The sequence below is a fragment of the Bubalus kerabau genome, chromosome 4 (assembly GCF_029407905.1).
Source record: "Bubalus kerabau isolate K-KA32 ecotype Philippines breed swamp buffalo chromosome 4, PCC_UOA_SB_1v2, whole genome shotgun sequence".
Classification (NCBI taxonomy): domain Eukaryota; kingdom Metazoa; phylum Chordata; class Mammalia; order Artiodactyla; family Bovidae; genus Bubalus; species Bubalus kerabau.
Window position 1 is genome coordinate 14,002,269 of NC_073627.1, and position 11,458 is coordinate 14,013,726.

The 11,458-nt window shown below is 49.2% G+C and overlaps 1 protein-coding gene across 3 annotated transcripts; it reads right to left on the minus strand.

The window, feature by feature from the left end:
- Nucleotides 1–360: 360 nt before the first annotated feature.
- Nucleotides 361–2,851, minus strand: LOC129651152 (testis-expressed protein 19.2-like). Of its 3 annotated transcripts, XM_055579849.1 has the most exons (3): nt 2,524–2,851; nt 1,975–2,255; nt 361–1,880 (listed from the first exon to the last, which is right to left on the minus strand). In XM_055579849.1, the coding sequence occupies exon 3, from the start codon at nt 1,854–1,856 to the stop codon at nt 942–944; it is 915 nt and encodes a 304-aa protein (XP_055435824.1). In that variant the 5' UTR covers nt 1,857–1,880; nt 1,975–2,255; nt 2,524–2,851; the 3' UTR covers nt 361–941. The 3 variants fall into 3 exon arrangements, with proteins under 3 accessions (XP_055435824.1, XP_055435822.1, XP_055435823.1); XM_055579847.1 differs by having other exon boundaries at nt 361–2,255; XM_055579848.1 differs by having other exon boundaries at nt 361–2,255; nt 2,749–2,833.
- Between the last annotated feature and the right edge of the window lie 8,607 nt (nt 2,852–11,458).

An 11,458-nucleotide genomic window follows, 5' to 3' on the forward strand; every position in this document is an offset into this window, starting at 1 on the left:
GAGACCTGGATTCGATCCCTGGGTCGGGAAGTTCCCCTGGAAATTGGAGAAGGGAATGGCTACCCCCTTCAGTATTCTTGCCTGGAGAATCCCATGGACAGAAGAGCCTGGCAGGTTACAGTCCATAAGGTCGCAGAGTTGGATAGGACTGAGCACACACATGTACCTTTGCTTCCATCTTTCCCACACAGGGTCATCCTAGGTTTCGTAACCATCACTAATCTAGAAGCTAAAGATTCTTAGCCATCCTGGACAACTGTGACTCATGAAGTAGGGGTTACTAGGATTGATTTGTCCCTGAGAGGGACAGGACAAGGAGAATCAACAAAGATTTTCTGCGGAAGAGCTCTGAACAGCACCTTGTTGCAAACTCGATGACTTTATTTAGTTTAAAATGACACACAAAGAGACAGAAACTAAGTAGCCAAACCACATAAAATAGACAATCTTTGTAACAAGGTCTCTCACACTGCAGAGTCCTCAATGCTGATAACCGGGTCCTGTGGAGCCCAGAGCCCACTGAGTAAAGACAAGCACACATCCCTGTGGTTCCGACTCCACCACCGTGTTCCCGGGAGTGAGTTACACTTCAGACATCCCTCCCCAGGGTAGGGCTGTTACCCAAATCGATTCCCTGTTCCCTTCTTCACACATCGCACAGCATCCATTCACCCAGCACATCCCGAATAGCTCAGATTCCTAACTCCATGACATCTGACAGAGAACTTCCCTCCCAGTTATAGGTATTTGTGTCCCTTTCTCCTGATGCTGCAGTGGCCCCATGTCTCAGTCTCTGGGCCACTCACCATTGTTCCTCTCCAGGCCCAAGACCTCATTCATTGTTAATGGCTACCCTGGCTGTTGTGGAGAGGTCAGTTCCTTCCCAGCCTCTGGTGTCCTAGGGAAGCCAGAACAATGGTGACCACATGGACCTCAGTCCCTCAGTTCTGGGACCCTGGGTTGAGGGGCTGGAAATGTGGCAGCTCTCCCAGGGCCGAGGCTCCCACAGCAGCCGGGTTCTCCCCAGGCTCTCTGGGCCCACTGGTGCCAGCATCCCCTCCTTGGGTGGAGGACTGTGGCCCAGAGGCTGAGTCCCCCTCCGCTACCTCCCTCTTGGCCCAGGGTGAAAAAGAGAGGATGGTGAGTCCCCTCTTAAGCAGGACCAAGTCCGCAGGCACCAGATCTACATTCTGCTCCAGAGAAGAGGATTCCAGAATGCTTAGCTTCCAGTGGTACAGGTCTTGCATCTGGGGTGCATCTTGGAGTCTCACCACCCACCACTCATCAGGTTCCAGCAGCAGTTTCCAACACTGGCCTGGGATCCTCCAGGCCCTTCTTGGCTTCATCTTCTGGAGGTAGATGACATCACAGCAGCCCACCAGGGAGAGGACCTGCAGGTCCAGTAACCAGGCCTTAGTCTCAGCAGGGTCCATGTTCTGGGTGGTGCCCAGCTCCAGTACCATGGGCTCCCCCAGGGGCAGGTCCACTTTGAAAAACCCCCGCCATGGAGGAAGGGGGCTTGGCCAGTGGGAGCAGGTAGGGAGTCCCTCAAGTCTCCAGGGAAGGCCCTGGGTCCAGTCAGCATCTTCAGCACCCAGGCCCAGAGGTGCCGCATCCTGAGGCTGCAGCTCAGTGGGCACAGTATGATTGTGCAAGCCCACATCTTCTGACTCCACAGGGCCTGATGCCAGGGTGCCTGACCCCCAGCCCACAGCGCCGCCCTGTGCAGGCTGCCCTTGGCCCTGCCCCCAGCTTGGCCCCATCCCCGGGGATGACCCCTGCTCAGACCACGCCTCGGAATCGTCCATCAGCTCAGAGTCCCAATCTTCATCTTCCCAGTCTTCTGACTCCAGCATCCGTTTAAAGTCCAGAAAGGCAACCTTGAAGCAAGCGAAGCAGAGCCTTAGCTGGCTGCCATGTTGAAGCTGATACACCCAGGACACGTAGAGGTAGGACAGGCCCTCCGCCACATACCGCTTGCTGACTGGAGGGCACATGGCCAAGCTGCCTGCCTCCTGAGAGAGAGACAGCAGGAGCCGGGTTGGCTGTGATCTTAGGGGGTCTGGCCCACAGGTGGGGGCCCAGTAAGGTGCAAGGGGCTGGGAGGAGGGGCAAGAGAACAGGGAGGAGAAAGATGAGGATCACCAGGAGAAGAATTTGGGGTGGCGGTGGATGAACTGAGTCAAAATAGAGGTTGGAAGGGAAGAAACTCTGGAATTAACTTCAGCTGATGCAAGCGTTCTGTTCTCTGGGAGCTGCAAAGAAAAGAAGTGAGGTCAGGGGGGGTTAGGGCAGGCAGGTGGGAGCAGGTGCCCTGCAGGAGGAGCAGGGCACAGGGGGGCCTTGGGCTCAGACCCAGCCCTTTTACCCTGTCTCTGCTCAGTTTAGCTGACCTGGGGCCTGTGGACCACACAGCCTCCTCTCACCCCTCAAACTCCCCATCCCCACCCCATCTGAGGGATCCTGACACCCCATCAGCCTCACCTGGGGGAAACTAAGGAACCCTGACAGAACCTGACTTACCCTGAGACAACCTGAGAGAATCTGTCAGAACCTGAGGGAACTTATCAGAATCTAACCAAATGGTTAACCTGACTGAACCAGATGGAGCATAACAGAACCACCTGCACCTGAGCTGGCCCGTCTGGCCTGAGGCCACACTGGAACCTGGGGCTTTTCAGCCTCCAAGCCCCACACTCTGCCAGCCTATAGGCCCTAGACACACTTCTTACTCCAAAGGGCTCTCACCCTCCCTGGTGCCTCCCTCCTGAGGGTAACCCTGAGGGGAAAGGAGGGATCAGAGCCAGCCTGAGCATTTAAACGGCCATTCCCCATGATGCTCTGGGCTCATTTGCCTATTTCCCATGAGCCTCAGCCCACCAGGAAATGAAACTGCTGAGTCATCCTCCCTCCCCACCCCCATCCCAGAAGAGTCTGCGCAGCCTCCAGGGAGGGCAGTCTTATTCCCCTAACTCTGTCCCCAAGGTGATTGTGTCTGTGATACTCTCTCCTAGAGGGGTGAGAAGACTCTCCCCATCACTCTTGCAATCCACAGGTTTCTGAAATTGTGCGGGTGAGCGTCTCCCTTATGGTCATTGCCCCATCCTGGATCCTGGGTGACCTGCTTGGTCAAGGGCCCTGTCCTTCGGTGGTCAAAATGGATTCCTCCTTTGTTTATCTCTTGGTTAAATTTTTTTTTTTTTAATGAATATCAGAAACTGATTGCCAATTATTTACGCTTTGAGCACTGAGAAATGGAATACTTTCTGGCATATCAATAAGCAAGGATGTCAGAGTCTTCAGTGGGTTGCAGCCCTCCGATATGAGCCAGTGAAGCCTGAGGGGACTCAGGAAGGAGAAGAATAGCTACCGTTTAGACTGTAGCCAGCTCCCTGCCAGGGAGCTGTGAGGAAAGAAAGCTCAGGGTGTGAAAACAGAGAAAACTGGCCCCACAGAGCTGAGGTGCATATCAAAGGAGTGATTTCAGGGACGTTTGCATCTTCCCATATACAGAAACAGGCTAAATTCCTTAATTTGGGTTATCTGGTTTTCTTTAATTTACAAAAAAAACTTTTGATATCCAGGCTACCTGTCCTTTGTTGCAAAACTTCTACAAAACCTGCTCCCCCACCTCTGCCTCCTTGGAACAAACAGTTCTCTCACGCTTGTTTCAGATGCTACCACCTGGGCTTAAGTCCTAAAAATTTCTGCTGAATAAAACATAACTTTCAACCTTTAGGTTGCATTCAATCGACAGCACATTTCTGTCTCTTTAGCTCTTCTCAGAGCTTAAACACTTTTAAAATAAAGTGTTCTTTAAACAAACACTTCTTTTGAAAATACATTTTACACTTTTGTGGTTCACTGTTTCATTTTGTTCAGTCTTTAGTTATGGTGAAATGTGTTCATCTGTTTTCAAGAAAATATTTTCTTGGTCTTTGCAAAGAACATCTTCAGTTCTCCAAGACCACAATGTTGGTTTCTTGTATCTTCATATTAAGGCTTTCACATTTTTAAATTTCATTTGTTTCTTAATTTTTAACTTAATTTAAATGTAAGTAAGTTGTTTTTGTAAAAAAAAAAAAAAAATTATAATACAAGAGAATACATACAGGTATCCCCCGATTTGCAAAAGTTCTCTTGATTCGACTTCTTTTTTATGAAAAGTGAAAGTGAAAATCGCTCAGTCATGTGTCCAACTCTTTGCAACCCCATGGACTATACAGTCCATGAAATTCTCCAGGCTAGAATACTGGAGTGGGTAGCCTTTCCTTTCTCCAGGGGATCTTCCCAACCCAGGGATCAAACCCAGGTCTCCCACATTGCAGCCAGATTCTTTACCAGCTGAGCCACAAAGTCCTACGGGTTGATATCCATTTCTGAAGTCCCAGTATGTTTCAGCTTATGAAAGTTTTCATAGGTAGGCTTTGCTTGAATAATGGGGGAAATCTGAGAATGGCTTTTAAAATAATTTGCTAAATTAATCATGCCATCTAGCCCTTCCTTCCAAACTTCCAACTGGTACATCCAGCTGCATCTGCATCATCTCCCCAGGGACACTGATGGGTGTCCCCAAGTGAACAAGTTTTCATCTAGGCTCCTGGTCAAAACATCTGGGTCTGCCAGAAGACCCACCCACCTCTGGAATTAGATGACAATCAAATTCCTTGGATCAGTTGTTTCCCAATTTTGCTGCATGTTAAAATTGTCTTGGGACCTTGAAAAATCCCACATCATAGCATGTGGCAGACACCCTGAGGTGACCCCCTAGGGCAGTCATGAGTTCCTCCTGATTGGAGGGGAAAATGTGAGTTACTTCTAACCAAGGAAGTGGCAAGGTAATGGATGTCATCCACTTGATTACATTATTTTATAAATACATACATACTGCATATATTATATATGACACATTATTTTCTATACATATGTATACTATCAGATATTTATATCTTTATACATATACACATCACCTACATGTACACATACACATGTGTACATGTGCAGACTCTCGCTTTGCCTCCCATGTACTTAAGGAAGGAAAGCTCCATGCTGTGAACTGTGGCTGGAGGCTGGAGGTCTGGGGCCCCTGACTCTTATCGGCTGGGCAGGGACCATGAGGGATAGGTGGCTGCTTCAGGTGGTTTGGAAGAGCTGCGGACTTGGAAGCTAGGAACATTCTGTGACCTATAAGGACACCCCCTCTAAGCCTGGGACACTAATGAATAGCAACGACCCTCAGTGTGAGTTTTCACTTGTCTGCTGAGCCCACTGAGCCATCACCTCCCCAGCACTAGTCTGTGCTCTCTACACACCTTTATCTTTTCCTCCTTGTCAGCAACCCAGCAGAGAAGGCAATGGCAACCCACTCCAGTGTTCTTGCTTGGAGAATCCCAGGGACAGGGGAGCCTGGTGGGCTGCCGTCTATGGGGTCGCACAGAGTCGGACACGACTGAAGCGATGCAGCAGCAGCAGCAGCAGCCACCCAGAGTAGATGACTAACTTTGACTCAGGTCTCTGACATAGAGAAGAAACTCAGAACACAAAACTCAATCACCAGGGGAATCATTCTCCTATCCTCTTCTCAATGCCCGTGGTTGTCAGGCTTCAACTCCACCTGGGACATCTTTATGGCAGAGTCTGTGCCCCCAACCCCTTACCTGATCCCAGCTGCCCTTTCCAGCAGATGGACAGTGCTGAAGCCTGGGGGGCTATGCCCCCACAGCAAGGAGGCCAAGGGCGGGCATCTGAACCCTGGCCTGTTGGAACTTCCTCTCGAGCACCCAGGCCCCTTCTGCCATCTGATGCTGGGGCTCACAATGGAGGGCTCTACCCTCAACCACGAGTTCTCATGGACTCCAGCATTCAAGGTGGCAGCCTTGGCTCCTGGACCCTGGGTCTGAGCGGGGATGGCTACCCACCTGGCTTCCTGGCTGTGTGTGTATGTCACATAGGGGAGAGCAAAGGCACTTAGACACCCAGTGGGGGCAGCCCCCTCCATCTTCCCATTCCCCTTCCCCTCCCAGCAACTCAAGATCAGAATAGAGGATTAGAGGACAGTCATCTCTCTTCCTGTGAATCCGGTCATTGGTTTTTCACTGATCTATTTGCACATCTATTCAACAGGCACTAACAAGCCCTGGCCCGTGCTGGGTGCTCACCCCCGCAGGATGCCCAACAAAGGGTCAGCACGGTGCCAGGACAACAGGAACAAGGCTCTGCAGCAGCTTCACACACTGGGGGCTGGCATGGCTTCCAAAGCAGTTCCCAAGCTGGGAGGGAGGGCAACTCATTCTCAGTGTCATGGAGACATGGGCACAAGCTTCCCAACATCTGCACACCCTTCAGAATGCTCGAGAGAGTCCACGGGAGGAATGATCTAGAATTTAGGACACCCTGGGGAGCCTCAAACCCAGGGATTCTCCTCTCAGGTCTCTTCAGAAACCAAAGGCAGTGGCTGAGGGTGAAGACAATTATGAACATCAGAGAGACAGAAGGAAATGATCCGGCACTACAGAAAGACTACAACTCTCCACAAGATGTCAGCAAAGATACTGATGTTTACAGGAATAAGTTTAAGACTGCAAAACTGGATGTCCATTTTGGAACGATGTGAGGAGTGATAACCGGGAAACAAGATCAGTATCCATCAGTAGGAATGCTTGTGATATGGCCACACCACAGAACATGAACAGCCACAGACAACAAGTTTCAAAGAAGATATGCTGTGAAGTGATCAGCATCTGTTCAGTGAAAAGAAAAGATAGGTTGTAAGTTATGTACATAGTATTGCTTTGATTTTTTAAAAGAAAAAAATCTGTGGCTACCTGTGCAAGTGTCAGATGTGATGTGTGCAAGTAGATTCTTGCCTATTTACACAGGTAAGTGTCACAAGTCTGGGAGAGTCTGTGCCGTGTACACCCGTGTTGGGTATCACATGTCTTTAAGCATGTTCAGTTCAGTCACTCAGTCGTGTCCGACTCTCTGAGAACCCATGGATTGCAGCACACCAGGCCTCCCTGTCCATCTCCAACTCCCAGAGTTTACTCAGACTCATGTCCATTGAGTCGGTGATGCCATCTAACCATCTCATCCTCTGTCGTTCCCTTCTCCTCCTGCCTTCAATCTTTCTTAGCATCAGGGTCTTCTCAAATGAGTCAGTTCTTTGCATCAGGTGGCCAAAGTATTGGAGTTCAGCTTCAGCATCAGTCCTTCCAATGAATATTCAGGACTGATTTCCTTTAGGATGGACTGGTTGGATCTCCTTGCAGTCCAAGGGACTCTCAAGAGTCTTCTCCAACACCACAGTTCAAAAGCATCAATTCTTCAGCACTCAGCTTTCTTTATAGTCCAACTCTCATATCCATACATGACTACTGGAAAAACCATAGCCTTGACTACACAAAGTAATGTCTCTGCTTTTTAATATGCCGTCTAGGTTGGTCATAACTTTTCTTCCAAGGAGTAAACGTCTTTTAATTTCATGGCTGCATTCACCATCTGCAGTGATTTTGGAGCTCCAAGAAATAAAGTCTCTCACTGTTTCCTCTTTTTCCTCATCTATTTGCCATGAAGTGCTGGGACCAGATGCCATGATCTTAGCTTTCTGAATGTTGAGCTTTAAGCCAACTTTTTCACTCTCCTTTTTCACTTTCATCAAGAGGCTCTTTAGTTCTTCCCTTTCTGCCATAAGGGTGGTGTCATCTGCATATCTGAGGTTACTGATATTTCTCCTGGCAATCTTGATTCCAGTTGTGCTTCCTCCAGCCCAGTGTTTCTCATGAAGTACTCTGCATACAAGTTAAATAAGCAAGGTAACAATATACAGCCTTGATGTACTCCTTTCCTGATTTGGAACCAGTCTGTTGTTCCATGTCCAGTTCTAACTGCTTCCTGATCTGCATACAGATTTCTCAAGAGGCAGGTCAGATGGTCTGATATTCCCATCTTTTTCAGAATTTTCCACAGTTTATTGTGGTCCACACAGTCAAAGGCTTTGGCATAGTCAATAAAGCAGAATAGATGTTTTTCTGGAACTCTCTTGTTTTTTTGATGATCCAACAGATGTTGCAATTTGATCTCTGGTTCCTCTGCCTTTTCTAAATCCTACTTGAACATCTGGAAGTTCACGTTTACATACTGTTGAGGCCTGGCTTGGAGGATTTTGAGCATTACTTTACTAGCATGTGAGATGAGTGCAATTGTGTGGTAGTTTGAGCATTCTTTGGCATTGCCTTTCTTTGGGATTGGAATGAAAACTGACCTTTTCCAGTCCTGTGGCCACTGCTGAGTTTTCCAAATTTTCTGGCATATTGATTGCAGCACTTTCACAGCATCATCTTTTAGGATTTGAAATAGCTCAACTGGAATTCTGTCACCTCCACTAGCTTTGTTCATAGTGATGCTTCCTAAGGCCCACTTGACTTCACATTCCAGGATGTCTGGCTCTAGGTGAGTGATCACACCATCGTGATTATCTGGGTCATGAAGATATATGCATTCAAATGGGTATATCTTTCCTTTTCTCCTTTGCCTTTCACTTCTCTTCTGTTCACAGCTATTTGTAAGGCCTCCTCAGACAACCATTTTGCCTTTTTGCATTTCTTTTCTTTGGGGGTGGTCTTGATCCCTGCCTCCTGTACAATGTCACAGACCTCCAGCCATAGTTCTTCAGGCACTCTGTCTATCAGATCTAATCCCTTGAGCCCGTAAAGAATGGAAACACCAATATCAGCGTGATTACCTCTGGGTGTGGTATTGTGAGTTAGTTATTGAATTTTCTTCATTGATTTCCATATTCACCTAATTTTCTAGAATAAGTATGTGCTATGACTGTAGCTCTGGAAGCCACTGAAAGCCCTTGGAAGTGCTTCAAGGGCGGTGGTAAGGTCTAGACCAGCCCCTTCTGGTTGGAGTCCTGAGCATGGCTCTTTTCACTGCCTGCCTCTCCCAGGCACCCTCCAGTGCCTGCCTGTCAGGCTGCCGTGGACTGTGAACCCTCACACTTCCAGACTCCATTGAGGGATTGGCACTCGGTGAATGGGCAAGACAGTAGGGTGAGCACTGTCCCCAAAGGGCCATGACACGGGTGGGTTCCCCTTCCCTGGGGCCTTCCAGTGCCCAGAGCCCTTGGAGGGATGACTCTAGAGCCTCTGGAACCATCCTTAGGTTCTTTCATGTCAACTCTTGTGTCTGAAGTTCCACAGTAGCCACAGCCACCACATCCATGCAGACTCTGTGCGGCCGTCCACACATCCATCAGCTATGCTGCTGACACGGCAGCCTCCAGGCATCGGAGGCTCCAGTAGTTGTGGTCACCATAAGAAGAGCCAGATTCAGGGTGAACATCCCCCCAGCAAGTGATCATCACGTCCTCCCCATGTTCCCACAAGCAGTGATCATCAGCCCAGCCCAGCCCTGGTCACGCACTGCTGGGAGGCACGTATCTCCTTGACACTGTCCTTGAAACAGCTGTCTCCACTTCCAGGAGAGATTTGAAAATGGGGCGTCTCGAGGTCCCCTACTCCAGAGCCCCTCAGAACCATCAAGGGAGAAACACGTTCATCCCGTGAGTTTGCAGCGGCTACCAAATCATCACCACTCAGCAGCTGGAAGCCACACAATTTCTTCTCTTGAGTCTGTAGGTCTGGCATCTGCAATGGACCCAGGGCTGGCTCTTTCTGGAGGCTCCTAGGGAGAACTCCTCCCTCCCTGTTCCAGCTTCCAGAGGAGCCACATCCCTTGGCTTGCAGCCCCTTCCTCTGTCTCCAGCTCAGCAGTATAGCATTGTCTCCTGTGATCTCTGCTTCTGTCCTCTCACCTTCACTCTCTCACTCTGCCTTCTGTCCCCCATCTTGTAAGGATGCTGGTGATGCCATTTGTCCCAGGTTATCCCCCCATACCATCTCAAGGCTCCTAACTTAATCAAATCTGCAAAGCCTCCACTGTGTGTAGTGACATAGTCATAGGTCCCGGGATTAGTGGACATCTTCGGGGACATTGTCCAGCCAACTGCTGACCCATCCTATGCTCTCACTGATTCCTGTCCAGCTCTGAAACTCTGGAAAGATCTTATCTCTCAGGACGCATGGGAAGTGCCCTGACTTTCAGGAGCTGACTTATTCCACAGGACCAAACTGGACACTCACATGTGTCAGAAGTGGGGGCTCAAGGCCACCCTCTGCTCCAAGTTCTGGGACACTTGTCGCAAGCGTCTTCCCAAGGGGCTGAGAAACCTAGGCTCTCAGAGCACACACCTCCTTTCCCTTTTGCTTTGGCCCTTCTCATGCCCCACACTCAACAGAACAATCTTGTTGTTCAGTCACTAAGTCGTGTCTTACTCTTTGAGACCCCATGGACTGTATCATGCCAGGCTTCCCTGTCTCTCACTATCTCTCGGAGTTTGCCCTGAAGATAGAAAAATCTGAAACGATCATAAAAATCTCCCTTCAGTATCAGATATGAAGAGGGTTCTACTGCCCAGAAGTTCCCAAAATGACATCTCTGCACAAACCATCCATGTTTCTAGAGGGCATCCCAACAACCCTTGAGAAGAGAAGTAATTCATTCAATTATAGTCAGCTGGGGCCACAAGACCCAAAAGGTGCATTTGCTGTGGGAATTAAACAGATTCCCTGCCTCTGCCTGGCCAGAGGCGCAAGTTGAGCCTCAAGTCTCCAACGCTCATTCCCCTCCTGCACACATCCTCTTCCTAGTTGGGATCTTGGGATCGTAACATCAACTCCCGTGGTGGCCCCACTGTGTCTAAGGCACCCCTTTCCTGGAAACTCTGCAGCCCAAGTTCCTGCTATAAGACATGACCTATTAGCATCACACAACAAAATCATTTACCTCATTCTGGTAAACCCTGGTGGCTCAGATGGTAAAGAATCTCCCTGCAGTGTAGGAGACTCAGGTTTGATCCCTGGGTGGGGAAGATACCCTGGAGAAGGGAACAGCTACCCACTCCAGAATTCTTGCCTGGAAAATTTCATGGACAGAACCTGGTGGGCTACAGTCCATGGGGTCACAAAGAGTTGGACACGACTAAAGGACCAACACTTGCACTTTTTTCCAGCCCCATATCTGAGTCTGGCAGGTGTGTATGGAGGGCTGGGCATGTCTCACCACACATGAAGGTCCAGCTGCAGTGACATAGTGCGACTGGATTCTAGAGCCCATTGGGACCCCTCCTGCTGGGACTGACAGCCCACCTGCCCACCCTTGGGACAGTACATGCTGAGGGCCTGTCCTGGGCTGGGGAACTCAAGGGTTAAAAAAAAAGGACAGGTCATATGGGTAGTTCCAAGTTTAGTTTTTAAAGGAACATCCATACGATTCTCCACAGTGACTTATCAGTTTACATTTCCACCAACAGTGCAAGAGGGTTCCCTTTTCTCCACACCCCCTCCAGCATTTATTATTTGTAGATTTTTTGATGATGGCCATTCTGACCAGTGTG